General features: G+C 41.2%; 1 protein-coding gene across 1 annotated transcript in view; it reads right to left on the bottom strand.

The window, feature by feature from the left end:
• Positions 1-15,645, bottom strand: part of LOC106082776 (transient receptor potential-gamma protein) — a gene marked incomplete in the record, with an annotated part of 109,873 nt that overhangs the window by 5,165 nt on the left and 89,063 nt on the right. The window contains 13 exon segments of the mRNA XM_059365203.1: positions 4,671-5,354; positions 5,423-5,648; positions 5,719-5,913; positions 9,680-9,875; positions 9,941-10,057; positions 10,122-10,530; positions 13,898-14,053; positions 14,118-14,240; positions 14,297-14,408; positions 14,480-14,662; positions 14,725-14,914; positions 14,984-15,126; positions 15,199-15,436. Of these exon segments, the coding sequence (XP_059221186.1) occupies positions 4,671-5,354; positions 5,423-5,648; positions 5,719-5,913; positions 9,680-9,875; positions 9,941-10,057; positions 10,122-10,530; positions 13,898-14,053; positions 14,118-14,240; positions 14,297-14,408; positions 14,480-14,662; positions 14,725-14,914; positions 14,984-15,126; positions 15,199-15,436 (2,972 nt within the window).

The following is a 15,645-nucleotide window of genomic DNA, read 5'->3' as shown; positions in this document are numbered from 1 at the left end:
AGCAACATAATATGAAGAAAGCTACATTTTAAGTCATTTACTCAGCTAAGTAACAAAGGCGAAACAGAATGGCTAAGGTGTCCTTAATGGTGGACCCATGGGTCAATTCATTATTCGTTACGAAATAGTAATACGGCTATATAACGACTAGAGAAATGAACCAAAGTTCAAGTTTAAAGACTTTCCGAGTTTTTTCAATACCACTACTCTTTTGTCTAGCGTTCACGACATCTAAAACATGAATGAACTTTTCAAGATGCCTGCTTACTTCAGCAAAATTTTGCCTATCAAAGATGTTGAAACAAGTAAAATGGCTTTAAATTCGGCCGGCCGAACTTTGCATACCCAACACGTCGGTTATATATGTAAACCACCTTTCATCAAAATGCGGTGAAAACTGCACACCATATGCCCCATAGTAGCTATATCGAAATATGTTCCGATTTGGACCAACTATTAAAAAGTACAGGAGCTATATCTAAAAATAAACCGATCTGAACCATATACGATGCGGATGTCGAAAAGCCTAACATAAGTCATTGTGTCAAATTTCAGTGAAATCGGATTATAAATACGCCTTCTATGGGGCCAAGACTTTAAATCGAGATATCGCTCTATATGGCAGCTATATGCAAATCTGAAACGATTTGGGCCAAATTGTATAAGGCCGTCGAGGAGTCTAACACAACTCACTGTCTCAAATTTCACCGACATCGGACAATAAATGCGTCTTTTATGGGCCCAAAACCTTAAACCGAGAGATCGGTCTACATTACAGCTATAGCCAAATCTGGACCGATCTGTACCATATTGCAGAAGTATATCAAGTAGCTTAAATTTACTCATTGTTCCAAATTTCGGCGACATCGGACAATAAATGCGCCTTTTATGGGCCCAAAACCTTAAATCGAGATATCGGTCCATATGGCAGCTATATCCAAATCTGAACCGATCTGGGCCAAATTGTAGAAAGTTGTCGAAAGGCCTAAGACAACTCACTATCCCGAATTTCAGCAAAATCGCATAATAAATGTGTCTTTTATGGGCCTAAAACCCTAAATCGGAGGATCGGTCTATATGGCAGCTATAACCAAATCTGGACCGATCTGGGCCCAATTGAAGAACGATGTCGAAAGGCCTAAGACAACTCACTGTCCCAAATTTCAGCAAAATCGGATAATAAATGTGTACTTTATGGGCTAAGACCCCAAATCGGAGGATCGGTCTATATGGCAGCTATAACCAAATCTGGACCGATCTGAGCCACATTGAAGAAAAATGTCGAAAGGCCTAAGACAACTCACTGTCCCAAATTTCGGCGACATCGGATTATTAATGTGGCTTTTATGGGCCTTAGACCCTAAATCGGAGGATCGGTCTATATGGCAGCTATATCCAAATCCGGGCCAGATTGCAGAAATCACTGTCCCAAATTTCAGCAAAATCAGATAATAAATGTGTCTTTTATGGGCCTAAGACCCTAAATCGGAGGATTCGTCTATATGGCAGCTATATCCAAATCTAGACCGATCTTGGCAAAATTGAACAGGAATGTCGAAGGGCCTAAGACAACTCACTGTCCCAATTTTCAGCAAAATCGGATATTAAATGTGGCTTTTATGGGCCTAAGACCCTAAATCGGAGGATCGGTCTATATGGCAGCTATATCCAAATCTGGACCGAAATGGGCCGAATTGAACAGGAATGTCGAAGGAACACAACTCACTGTCCCAAATTTCAGCTAAATCGGATTATATATATGGCTTTTATGGGCCTAAGACCTTAAATAGAGAAATCGGTCTATATGGGAGCTATATCCAAATCTGAACCGATCTAGGCCAAATTGACGAATGATGTAGAAGGGCCTAAGACAACTCACTGTCCCAAATTTCAGCAAAATCGGATAATAAATGTGTCTTTTATGGGCCTAAGACCCTAAATCGGAGGATTCGTCTATATGGCAGCTAAATCCAAATCTGGACCGATCTTGGCCAAATTGAACAGGAATGTCGAAGGGCCTAAGACAACTCACTGTCCCAATTTTCAGCAAAATCGGATATTAAATGTGGCTTTTATGGGCCTTGAACCCTAAATCGGAGGATCGGTCTATATGGCAGCTATATCCAAATCTGGACCGATATGAGCCAAATTGAACAGGAATATCGAAGGGCCTAACACAACTCACTGTCCCAAATTTCAGCTAAATCGGATTATAAATGTGGCTTTTATGGGCCTAAGACTTTAAATCGGAGGATCGGTCTATATGACAGCTATATCCAAATCTGAACCGATCTAGGCCAAATTGAAGAAAGATGTCGAAAGGCCTAGGACAACTCACTGTCCCAAATTTCAGCAAAATCGGATAATAAATGTGGCTTTTATGGGCCTAAGATCCTAAATCGGAGGATCGGTCTATATGATAGCTATAACCAAATCTGAACCAATCTGGGCCAAATTGAAGAAAGATGTCAAGTGTCCTAACACAACTCACTGTCCCAAATTTCAGCAAAATCGAATAATAAATGTGGATTTTATGGGCCTAAGATCCTAAATCGGGGGATCGGTCTATATGGCAGCTATAACCAAATCTGGACCGATCTGGGCCAAATTGCGGAAATATGTTGAAGGGCCTAAGACAACTTACTGTCCCAATTTTCAGCAAAATCGGATAATAAATGTGTCTTTTACTGGCCTAAGACCCTAAATCGGAGGATCGGTCTATATGGCAGCTATATCCAAATCTGGACCGATCTGGGCCAAATTGCAGAAATATGTCGAAGGGCCTAACACAACTCACTGTCCCAAATTTCAGCAAAATCGGATAATAAATATGGATTTTATGGGCCTACGATCCTAAATCGGAGGATCGGTCTATAAGGCAGCCATAACCAAATCTGGACCTATCTGGGCAACATTGAAGAAAAATGTCGAAAGGCCTTAGACAACTCACTGTCCCAAATTTCAGCAAAATCGGATAATAAATGTGTACTTTATGGGCTAAGACCCCAAATCGGAGGATCGGTCTATATGGCAGCTATAACCAAATCTGGACCGATCTGAGCCAAATTGACGAAGGATGTAGAAGGGCCTAAGACAACTCACTGTCCCAAATTTCAGCAAAATCGGATAATAAATGTGTCTTTTACTGGCCTAAGACCCTAAATCGGAGGATCGGTCTATATGGCAGCTATATCCAAATCTGGGCCGATCTGGGCCAAATTGCAGAAATATATCGAAGGGCCTAACATAACTCACAGTACCAATTTTCAGCAAAATCGGATTAAATATGTGGCTTTTATGGGCCTTGAACCCTTAATCGGAGGATCGGTCTATATGGCAGCTTTAACCAAATCTGGACCGATCTGGGCCAAATTGCAGAAATATGTCGAAGGGCCTAACACAACTTACTGTCCCAAATTTCAGCAAAATCGGATAATAAGTGTGGCTTTTATGGGCCTAAGACCCTAATTCGGGGGATCGGTCTATATGGGGGCTATTTTAAGATATAGTCTGATATAGCCCATCTTCGAACTTAACCTGCTTGAGGACTAAAAAAGAATCTGTGCAAAGTTTCAGCTCAATATCTCTGTTTTTAAAGACTGTAGCGTGATTTCAACAGACAGACGGACATGTCTAGATCGTCTTAGATTTTCACGTTGATCAAGAACATATATTCTTTATAGGGTCCGAAAATGATATTTCGATGTGAAGCAAACGGAATGACAAAACGAATATACCTCCCTCCTTCGGTGGTGGGTATAAAAATGTAGTTTTGGGGTTCTGGATAAACCTCAAAACTGTACCAAATGTTGTGATTTTAACACAGATAAACTTCCACTGGGGAGGCCACCTATGACGCTGAACGCCTGGGTTCGAAGAAGACTTGGGCAAGATAATTTGGACTATTCAAGCATAGAAGACATTGACGAAAATGTTAACAGGATTACGACACCACTGGTGGGGTCTTTCGCAAATAGTTGTCCTCTTCGGGAAAGGAAATCACCCCAATAGAATACCGGGGAGATTCGAAATTTTAGGAATAGATGATCGGGGAGATTCGCAATTTTAGGAAAGAGGTCTGCAGACTTTTTAACAGCGCACGTCGGAATACTCTGAAGAGAATTCAAAAGCCCTTTCCATAAGGAGCCTATCCAGAATCTATCCTATCATGCTGTCCATAGCACGTGCAGGCCGGGATCAACCGTAAATTCTAGAGTTCGTGCCCAAGGGCTAAGCTATGGCCTAAAATTCTATGGTATCTCGTTAAGTTTAGGACGCCCACATTAGCATAAGGAATTTTTGAGAGGCACTCGCAGGCAGGCCTCTCTGGTAAGCCTACCCAACAAGATCATCGTGTGGAACTGATATTGCCGTAAGAAATAAGATAAGAACACGAAGTAAATGTTTCAGTAACCATGTAAATGTCGGCGGCAAAATATACCCCTAAATCTTTAAACCACACCCGTAATTTAGTATTCACAGCGTGAGCCTTAATGTCAGCTTTTCACAGTATCTCAGTCACTGTCATTTTCCAGTTGCTGCAATCAAAACTTTTTCCATTGGTTTCTAAATGTTAACGATAGCCACAACAATGACATTTTCATTCATATCACTCCTTTAAAATTTACAAAGAAATAATGGCAAAAAGTTTTGGAAATTTTCCAAATTACCTGTTGGCGTATGGAAGAAGTGAGATCCACCTGCACTTCCAGCCGTCAAACCTTGAACTCCCAGGGGTCCATTAACATTCAGTGGCTTTAAATGATCCTTGCGTATGGTGGGCGTTGCTGTATTATTCACTGCTGCGTTATAAGCAGGCGATGGTGCTGAATCATTTGAATTGCTGCTGTAATAGCTTTGTCCATTCTGCGAATAGGTCACTCGCACTTGTCCATGTACAGGTGATGATGTTGTCGATGAATTACACACCGAATCTTCAGACTTTGAACGACCCAACATTTTCGATACATTGCCCACTTTGGCTGCTTCAATCAGTGTACCCCATTTCTTTTTATGACCAGCGATACGTTTGTTATAGGGTTTCAAAGTGGTTTTGTTATATTTATTTGCCGATTGTACCGTATTCACGGTTGATACCAGGGAGGGTGGCGGTGTAGGTGATTCCATGCCACTGTTGAAACTGTCACCAGCGCTGAATGTTGCCTTTTTCTGCATAAATGTGGGAGTAAAAAGATTCGAAAGGGTCGAGTGTAAAATGTCATGCTGCTGTTCGAAATTATCCAGAGAGGTGGAAAATTCTGCGACCGGAGCCAGAGATCCCGTAGAACCGGGAGGTGCTATATTGAAACCTTTCATGAGGCGGCGCTCCTTTTGGCGATTCTTTTTGCCGCCACCTGTAAAGTGAAGAGAATAAAATATCAAGTCATGGTAGGTTTTTATGTTTTTTAGGTTTAGGTTTTACCTCCTCCTTGGCCAGCCGATACATTCGTATCCATTCCACTGTTCTTGAGTATCTCCACCAATTCACATCGAAAGGCGGAAATATCCTGTTTGATTTCATTGACATCATCTTCTGTTACGCCTTGAGATTCCGCCTTACGTTGTTCCACAGTCACATAACGTCGCACCAGATTTCTCATAATTTGCTGATATTTGAAATCACGATCATTGGCTTGCTGGGCTTTGCGCTGAAATGGGAAACAATCAGTTAGAGAAAAGTATTGAAGAAGAGATTCTGATTGATTTGACAAAACATACCCTTATAGTCTTCAAGTGCTCTCGCCGCGCCGCAGAAGAACCACTGCAGAATACACGACGTGCCCATTTAAAGGCATACCATATGGATTTGGGTGTGGGAATTATATTAAAAGGGGGAGGGCAAGTGCCGCCCTCCTCAAAATAGCTAATCCACAATTTGGAACGGGCAAATTTCCATTCAATATCAGCTCGTTCCTAAAAGCCAAAAGAAAAATGTACTTTGGTTTGTATGTTCGCACTCTTCCACTTTGATTCTTAAAATTTTTTTCCTGATTTTTCGAACATATTCCAGCTCGAGATCATATTCAATGTTTTCTATTCAAAGAAATGTGTGCTGTTTTCAAAACACTTTGACTGGCATGGTGGATCACGATTTCTGATATGCCATATATCCTCATCAATAAATGTTGACAATGAACACTCCTTTAAGGAATAGGGATAAACTTCCCACATATCAATGAGTGCAGTCCGATTCAAGGTTAAGCTCAATGATAAGGGGCAATGCATGCTGTTTTCTAAACACTTTGACTGGCATGGTGGATCATGATTTCTGATATGCTATGTATCTTCCTCAACAAATTTTGCCCATGAACACTCCACCAAGGAATAGGGATAAACTTCCCACATATCAATGAGTGCAGTCCGATTCAAGTTTAAGCTCATTGATAAGGGGCAAGTGCATGCTGTTTTCAAAACATTTTGACTGGCATGGTGGATCACGATTTCTGATATGCCATGTATCTTCTTTAACAAATTTTGCCCATGAACACTCCACCAAGGAATAGGGATAAATTTCCCACATATCAATGAGTGCAGTCCGATTGAAGTTTAAGCTCAATGATAAGAACCCTACTTTTTATAGACGAGTCCGAATGCCGTGCCGCAGTGCGACACCTCTTTGGAGAGAAGTTTTTACATGGCATAGTACCTCTCAAATGTTGCCAGCATTAGAAGGGGATAACAAGCGTTGAACATTTTTTCCGATGGTCTCTCTAGAATTCGAACCCAGGTGTTCAGCGTCATGCTATTCTCTGCGCTATGGTGGCCTCCATTCCATCTTCATCAACACCTTTGTAGAGTTTATTAAGGTGCTCTACATACCCAACGACTGTTGAGAACGGTTTAGAGCATGTTTTTGTTTCCAAACAAGGCAAAATGAGTCCTCTAAACCTCCTTCGAGCAGTAACTTACAACAAAGTAAGGACAGTAGTAAGGTACTCAGCTGCAGGTAAATCTAGATTCTTCAGCATCAGTGCAGAGATTCCGTCGGGCCTAACGCCTTGGATGATTTCGCGCCAATGATGACATTCGTTACTTAGCCCACGCAAAATTGTGATGGCCGTCCATCGTTCGGAGACCACAGATACGACGAATGGCTCTCCTCCTTGCCCTGTCACTCTCGGGATGCACAATAAATTGACAGTTGAACAACCTGGCGCATCTCTTCGGATCAGTGACGGTTACAACGCCACAAATAACTGAGGTCCTGTCATACCGTCTACCAAGGTTCGAGAGTGACTTAACAGTTGACCACGGATTGCCTAAACCGGTGCCTAAGTTACATTGCTCCAAGTGTTCCAGCCATAAATTCCGCCTATGTTTGTTGACTACCCTGTTTCCAGATTTCCAGATTCAGCTCGCTGATTCTGGGCTTAGTGAGGTCCGTACAACGAATCCCATCACGCTCATCTGCGAGTACCACTGCCTGCTTCGGGAAATTGGGCCGCATTTGGGGTATTCGACCGGCTGGTATAAAGCTAGCGGTTACTGCGTTAATGATGTCTCGGTATTTGCTCTCGGCAACTAGCACTTGCGAGAGGTATGTCAGTTCACTGAAGCGGCCATTAGTGTACTCTCTAAAGCCATCCCAATCGGCCTTCTTCTGATTGATAAACGTCCGGTGAGGTTATGAAGTCTGGTGGTCGGTCGATGGTGAGAATTAAGGGATGGTGTTCTGAACCCAAAAGATTACGGCTTGCCAGGATACATAAACGTCTGGCGCTTAGAGGTTATGAAGTCGGATGGTCGGTCGATGGTGAGAAATAAGGGGAGGTGGTCTGCACCCAAAGAGATGACGGCTTGCCAGGATACATCATTCAGGAGATCAGGTGATGTAATGGAAATGTCTGGCGAGCTGCTACACTCCTCGTAATCCTAGTGGGGGCATCGTCATTCACCGTGCAAAACGTGGATCCTTCGATGTGCTCTGCCACGCTGGTCGTTAACTAGGGGAGAATGCCATGAAATGCGATGCGCATTAAAGTCCCCTAGAACCAGACGATTATGGCCAGATAGTAGACCACTCTTGTTGGAGTTATTAGCTTGGCCATCATATAGGACACAGCAACCAACCGGCGGTAACGTGTAGAACTATACACGTTACATAGCTCTATCTTGGCAGTACCGGACCTGAATGCTATCCCCATGCACTCCATGTAGGGGAACTAGCTCCAGGGGTATGCGAGATGGGTCTATATTGCACGAAATGGTTGTTGTTGTTGTTGTAGCCACATTTTCATGAAGAGATAGCGATCCTCGTCAAACTGCTGTAGGTTAGCAAGCTCGTTCCGGTCCAAAGGACCGATCGCCGTGGGAACATGGTGGCCATTAGATATTTCATATCGAGCTTCATAGGCACTCAGTATTTGTGCAAGAGCCAATGCCGCCCGGCCTTTTACTGAGACTCTCGTTCAATACCGCTGATTGTCCGCGACTGTCATTGCAGCTATTCCGTATGGAGCATTCCACTATCCGCAACCTGTGGACGCGCCCGGTAGCTCACAGCTAAGCTTCTCGTACAAGCAATGAATACCACACAGATTGGACCTCAATATTCCAGCATTTGTGGTGCTCGCAACTATACCGTGCCAGGCACGGAATGGTGTATCACGAAGGCCAATCCCCTACCTCCATTCCTTGAGCGATCCTTACGTAGCACATTGTATCCGTAACAACTGTGTAAGCTGCTGTGTGTTGGTCAGCTTTGTCTCCTGGATCGCTGCGACCAATATGTTTTTCCGACCGTTGCAATTTAGTTGCAAGAATGATACACTTCCCGGCACTGGCTGGGCAATATTACGGCTGGGGTGCTGCTGTTGCGTATATTGCCGCACGGGAGAGGTCCGACGACGAGCACGCAGAAGGCGACGGCGACAACGCTTGTGACCCACTGCTGTTTATGTTCGCACAGCACCTTGCAGCATGTTCAATATAACTATACTCCCTTAGTGTACATCACTGGCCAGAGCAAGGTCGGACATTTACCCACTCTATGCATCGATTACACCTCACCGACACCGACCGATGATGGAGGCGGTTCTGGTAAACCGAACAGAACCAGGGTTCGGGGTTCATTTCAATCCTAGCACGGACCAGAAGCGTGCGGTGGAAGCACTCCGGGATGTGCCTCTCCCATGACGTAAAATGGACGAACACGTACACTGAGGCGGCAGCCCTTGCCGATGGAGGATTCCATTGGGTCAATCCGGTGCGTACAACCGGCTGCCATGGGATTGGAAATCGCGATCCACCAGGCCAGTCAAAGTGTTTTGAAAACAGCACACACTTACCTAACATTTATAAATTTATTGCCATTCTTTGAATAGACATCATTGAATACTATTGGGTTGCCCAAAAAGTAATTGCGGATTTTTTAAAAGAAAGTAAATGCATTTTTAATAAAACTTAGAATGAACTTTAATCAAATATACTTTTTTTACACTTTTTTCTGAAGCAAGCTAAAAGTAACAGCTGATAACTGACAGAAGAAAGAATGCAATTACAGAGTCACAAGCTGTGAAAAAATTTGTCAACGCCGACTATATGAAAAATCCGCAATTACTTTTTGGGCAACCCAATATATGATCTCAAGCTAGAATATGGTCGAAAAATTACGACAAAACACCTTGCACAGGTTAACCAACAAAGAAACTACTTTGCTGCCCATGGAGTATAAACTTACCGATATCAACTGATAGGAATGATTCATCATGGCAATTAAAAGATTCAACAGAACCACAATATTTATGACGGAATATGTGCCAAACATTAGCATGCCCCAGAAACGAGTGAAAATTTTAATGCCATCCAATTCGAAACTGTCCAAATCGATAAGGCCAAAAACAGCCCAAAACAAAGTTTGAGTGGTTTCAAACAAACTGAAGGAGAAGAAAAAGTAGAAAAACAGTTATACAGAACCTTTTCACCAAAAAGGTCTACATACTTGGAAAAACGCCTCCATACAATGCAGGCATTTGGATCCGTGGTGCCATTTAAATGCAACAATACATTGGTGGGCGAAACTTCGGGACAACGTTTCTTCTCCAAATCAGCATAATACCTTAAATGTAAAAACCCCTTCAATTAGTTTTGAATTTTTAACACTTTTCTGAGTGCAAACTCACCACAACAATTGATTTAGACCACTGCCAAAGGCAAATAATACCAAAACATACAAAAAGAAGAATTTCATAATATCCATTACCATGCGGGACAATGACACCTGCAGTGGCCCCAAGTGTGGATTCACCGAAAATATGTAAACCAATTTGAGGCTACTGAAAATGTTCGCCGCACTGAATAGACCTTCCGATATGAGCATTGGATCCCATGCATCCCAACGCTCACGCGGCAGATCGGTGGCATGTGGATTGATGACCATTTCCTTTTGCACTTGAAAAAATGATACCACCCTCAAGGCCACTGTGGCCACATATAGGGAATTCGTTACAAAATCAATGACATTCCACATGTCATTCAGATACTCCTGAAGTCCCACATCCCATAATTGTTTGACTTCACTCCAGATTAGACCTGAAATAAAATTTTAAGAAAAAATAGTTAAAGTTTATACGGAAAAATCATTTTCAGTCCTTCATGCGGTTGGCGACATAATAAAATTGCTTTTCTAAGTAATCTTCTGGAAAACCAAGTTGGCAACGAGCTTGGCTTACGCACTGTACAGTGTGTCATTAATATTGCTCGCCACAGATATGAGTACGATATAAAGATTTTTATAACCTCGACAATAGGTATAGCTCCCGATCTTGCGATTTTACTTCTTGAGCCTCTGTAGGGAGTAATTCTTCTCCGATTTGGTCCAAATTTTGCACAGTGACTTCTCCTATGGACACCAACAGCCAAACCAGTTCTGTCTATATATGGATATAGCTATCATATATACCCATCTCCCGATTCAAAGTCTAGGGGCTAAAAAAAGGTGTTTTTTCACCTGTTTTTGCTGAAATTTGGAACAATGAGTTGTGGTCCTTCGACGTCCGTGTACACATTGTCCGATCTGCACAAGTGTGCATATTCAGATATAGTCGCCAAGTATACCGATCTTCAGATTAAAGGTCTTAGGGCTATTAAGGCCACATTTATAACCGGATTTCACTGAAATTTGGCACACTGTATTGTGATATACCCTTTGACACCCGTGCCTAAAATGTATCTTTAGATACAGCTGTCATATATACCGATCTCCTGATTTAAGGTCTAGGACCCATAAAATATTTATTAGCTAATTTCTTTGAAATTTGATGCCATGAATTGTTTTAGGTTCCTTAACATCTGTATCTGGGGAATCCATGGTGGTGGGTTCCCAAGCTTCGGCCCGGCACACTTTTACTTGTTTTATATAATCAGTGCTCATTCATCATCTCCATTCAAAATTGTAACCACCTCACCTTTTTTGAATCCTTTTTATACCGTCCCCCATACGATGGGGGTATACTAATTTCGTCATTCCGTTTGTAACACCTGGAAATATTCGTCTAAGACCCCATAAATGTCCTGATCGTCATGACATTTTAAGTCGATCTAGTCATGCTAACTTTCGAAGGAGTAAAGCTAGGCGCTTGAAATTTTGCACAAATACTTCCTATCAGTGTAGGTCGGTTGGGATTGCAAATGGGTCATATCGGTTTATGTTTTGATATAGCTGCCATATAAACCGATCTCGGACCTTGACTTCTTAAGCCTCTAACCATTCCTAACCGATTTGGCTGAAATTTCGCACGAGGTGTCCTGTTCTGACTTCTAACAACTGTGTGAAGAATGGTGCAAATCGGTCTATAACCTGGTATATCTGCCATATAAACCGATCTCGGATCTTAACTTCTTAAGCCTCTAGAGGGCGCAACTCTTATCCGATTTGATTAAAATTTAGCATGAAGTGTTTTGTCAGGACTTCTAACAACGGTGCCAAGTATGGTGCAAATCGGTACATAACCTGATATAGCTGCCATATAAACCGATCTCGGATCTTGACTTCTTAAGCCTCTAGAGGGCGCAACTCTTATCCGATTTGGTTAAAATTTAGCATGAAGTGTTTTGTCAGGACTTCTAACAACGGTGCCGAGTATGGTGCAAATCGGTACCTAACCTGATATAGCTGCCATATAAACCGATCTCGGATCTTGACTTCTTGAGCTACTAGAGGGCCCAATTCTCATTCGATTTGGATGAAATTTAGCATGAAGTATTTTGTTATGACTTCTAATTACTGTGCTAAGTATGGTGCAAATCTACACATAACTTGATATAGCTGACATATAAACCAATCTTGGATCTTGACTTGACTTGACTTCTTAAGCCTCTAGAGGGCGCACTTCGTAACGGATTTGGATGAAATTATGCATGAAGTGTTTTCTAAAGACTTCTAACAACTGTGCTAAGCGTGGTGCAAATCGGTACGTAAACTGATATAGCTGCCATATAAACCGATCTAGGATCTTGACTTCTGATGTCTCTAGAGGGCGCAACTCTCATCCGATTCGGCTGAAATTTTACATGAAGTGTTTTGTTAAGATTTCTAACAACTATGCTTAGTATGGCCCAATCGGTTCATAACCTGATATGGCTGCCATATAAACCGATTTGGGATCATGACTTTTTAAGCCTCTAGAGGGCGCAATTCTTGGCTAAAATTTTGCATAAAGTGTTTTGTCAAGACTGTGGTAGGTATTGTTCAAATCGATTAATAACTTGAGATAGCTGCCAAATAAACCGATCTTGGATCTTGTGTTCTTGAGTCACTAGAGGGCGCAGTTCTCATCCGATTTGGCTGAAATTTTGAAAGAAATGTTTTATTATAACTTCCAACATCTGCGCTAAGTATGGTTCAAATCGGTGTATAACCTGATATAGCTGCCATATAAACCGGTCTGGGATCTTGACTTCTTGAGTCACTAGAGGGCGCAACTCTCATCTGATTTGACTGAAATTTTGCATAAAGCGTTTTTTCAAGACTTCTTACAACTGTGCTAAGTATGATGCAAATCGGTGCATAATCTGATATAGCTACCGTATAAACCGTTCTGGGATGTTGAATTCTTAAGGCTGTAGAGGGCGCAGTTCTTACACGATTTGCCTGAAAATTAGGATGAAGTGCTTTGTCAAGATTTCTAACAACTGAGCTAAGCATGGCCAAAATCGGTTCATTACCTGATATAGCTGCGATATAAACCGATCTGGGATCTTCTGTTCAAAAGCCTCTAGAGGGCGCAATTCTTAGCCGATTTCCCAATTTTGCTTCTTAAGCCCCCACATGGAATTCTTATCCGAAAGGACTGAAATATTACACAATGACTTCTACTATGGTCTTCCACGTTCAATTCATTCATGGTCCGAATCGGATTATAACAGAATATAGCTCTATTTGCATAACAATTCTTATCATTTATTCTTTGTTTGCCTAAAAAGAGATACCGCGTAAAGAACTCGACATCCATGGTGGAGGGTATATAAAATTCGGCCCGGCCAAACTTTGCACGCTCTTAGTAGTTTTATTTTCTTAAGCCTACATGGTGGCTGATGAATATTGCTACAATGATGAATATTGCTACATTTTTTTTTCGGTGTATGGAATACATTTTTCTTTTATTCATGTTAAATTAAATTATTAAATTAATTATTAAATTATTATTAATTAAATTAATTAATTAATTAATTAAATTAATTATTAAATTATTATTATTAAATAGAAAAAAAGTTATTACATTTTTTTTTGGTAGCGGCTTTCATCAGCCACCCTGTATGTATATAACATGGTTGTTTCATTAAACCATGCCCAATGAAGTTATATGCAGGTTTGATTAACATCAAATTTCATATTTCCATTTTAACCATCTACCCTTTCTCCCTTCATTTCTTTTTATGATACTTTATATGAACTTACCACTAACCCAGGCCAATATAAGCCATTCAATAAACGTGGGTTTGGCTCCTCTTTTCGTTGGCACCTCCTCCACCTGATGAACTACACTTTTAGAGTCAGTCCAAAACCAGCCGCCAATAAAAGTCTCAATGCGTTGAGAAGCCAACATCAGTAAGACTGTAAAGAAAAACAAATCTAAAGAAAATTTCCTTTTTTTAAGGATAATTGATAGAGGACTTACATAGAAATGTAAAATACGAGGCACTGTGACAGATAAATTTTATAAAAGGTTTTCTCATTGTCTGGCCAACACTGGAATATGGGGCCAATATATAAGCCAAAGAAAATATGGGAAACATCATACCTGCAAAAGATTTGTATAAATATGGGAAATTCCACAACCATGAGCTCCAAGCTAACCTATTCTTATTATATCTAAAGCTTGTAAAGCCATGTTCTTGCGCCTAAAACCAGGTAGACCTTCATACCATATGCTCGCCAAAAGCTGTTGAACATTCGAATGGGCAACAAACTATAAACAAAGGAAATTCTTCGTAGTATTGGGAAATTAAAGATAAGGAACACAATTGGGAGGCAACATACCCTCTTTTGTCTTAATTTAATGGCTAATTTTAAACGATTTAAATGCATACGTTCACCATGCTCATAAACTGGACCGGTAGGATCGTGATTTAGTAAAATTTCCAATTCATGAGAGGTGCGGGTGTGATCTAATAAAGCGGTGGCAAAATCCTGGCACTGTTTGCGCAATTCCTGGTATTCATTCTGTATAAAGCAAATTGCATTCCCATTAAAGTTACAAGTTTAAGGAAAAATTGCACAATCACCTTAAATTCATGTTCTAGAAAACTTAAACGTCTCAATTCCCATGATAATTCAAATGCAGTTAATATGGGATCCTTTGAGGACAAGGCAATTAAACTGGGACTAGCCAATGCGCGATAGGCATTAATGCGGGAACGTGAGTGACGCAATGAATCCTCCTGACGTGATTGAACACATTCATCACAGCCGCAGCTAGTAGAAAAATGGAAAATTTGTTCAAAAATAACAGCAATGCAATGTTGGGATGCATTCAAAACTTACCGCACATCATGTGGCATGGGTAGCACCGCCCCACGATCTAATAAAATTTTTATTATTTCATAATTATCACGATGAGCGGCCAGTATTAGAGGTGTAATGTCGGGTGTAAAGGTTGATGTCTCCTCAGGTGAAGACTCCCAGCTCTGAATTGAAACAAATACAAATTTTATTGTAACTGACATTTTTGCAAATGTTTGTTTTTTGTGCCTTCTTACATGATTTCCCTCTATTGTAAAGGTGACATGTTCATGATCCAATAACACTTCAACCGCCTCTACAAATTCTTCGGATATGGAATGTAACAAAGCGTCTTTGGTGTCCACATTGTAGCTGATCAATAGTTCCACCATTTCTAGATTTTCATTATCAATGGCCATAAGCAGGGCAGTGCGACCCAAAGGATCCACACAGTTAATGTTAATGTAATCAGTATCCTGGGCCTTCATTAGCATTCTGCAAAAAGATGAATAATAAATATATAGGTTAAATATAAGTACATAGGAACTAAAGTCGGGGAAAATGGGTTTTCGATACCCTACACCAAAGGCAAATTTTCCCACGAACATGCGGTTAAGGAACAGGGAGAAAACTTCGCGGCACGGGATAGGTGTGAGCACCACACAGGCTGGAACATTGAGGTCCGATATGTGTGGTGTTCATTG

The sequence above is a fragment of the Stomoxys calcitrans genome, chromosome 3 (genome assembly GCF_963082655.1).
Source record: "Stomoxys calcitrans chromosome 3, idStoCalc2.1, whole genome shotgun sequence".
Lineage (NCBI taxonomy): Eukaryota > Metazoa > Arthropoda > Insecta > Diptera > Muscidae > Stomoxys > Stomoxys calcitrans.
Note: the sequence above shows the minus strand (reverse complement) of the source record. Positions and strands in the feature narration are given on the sequence as shown.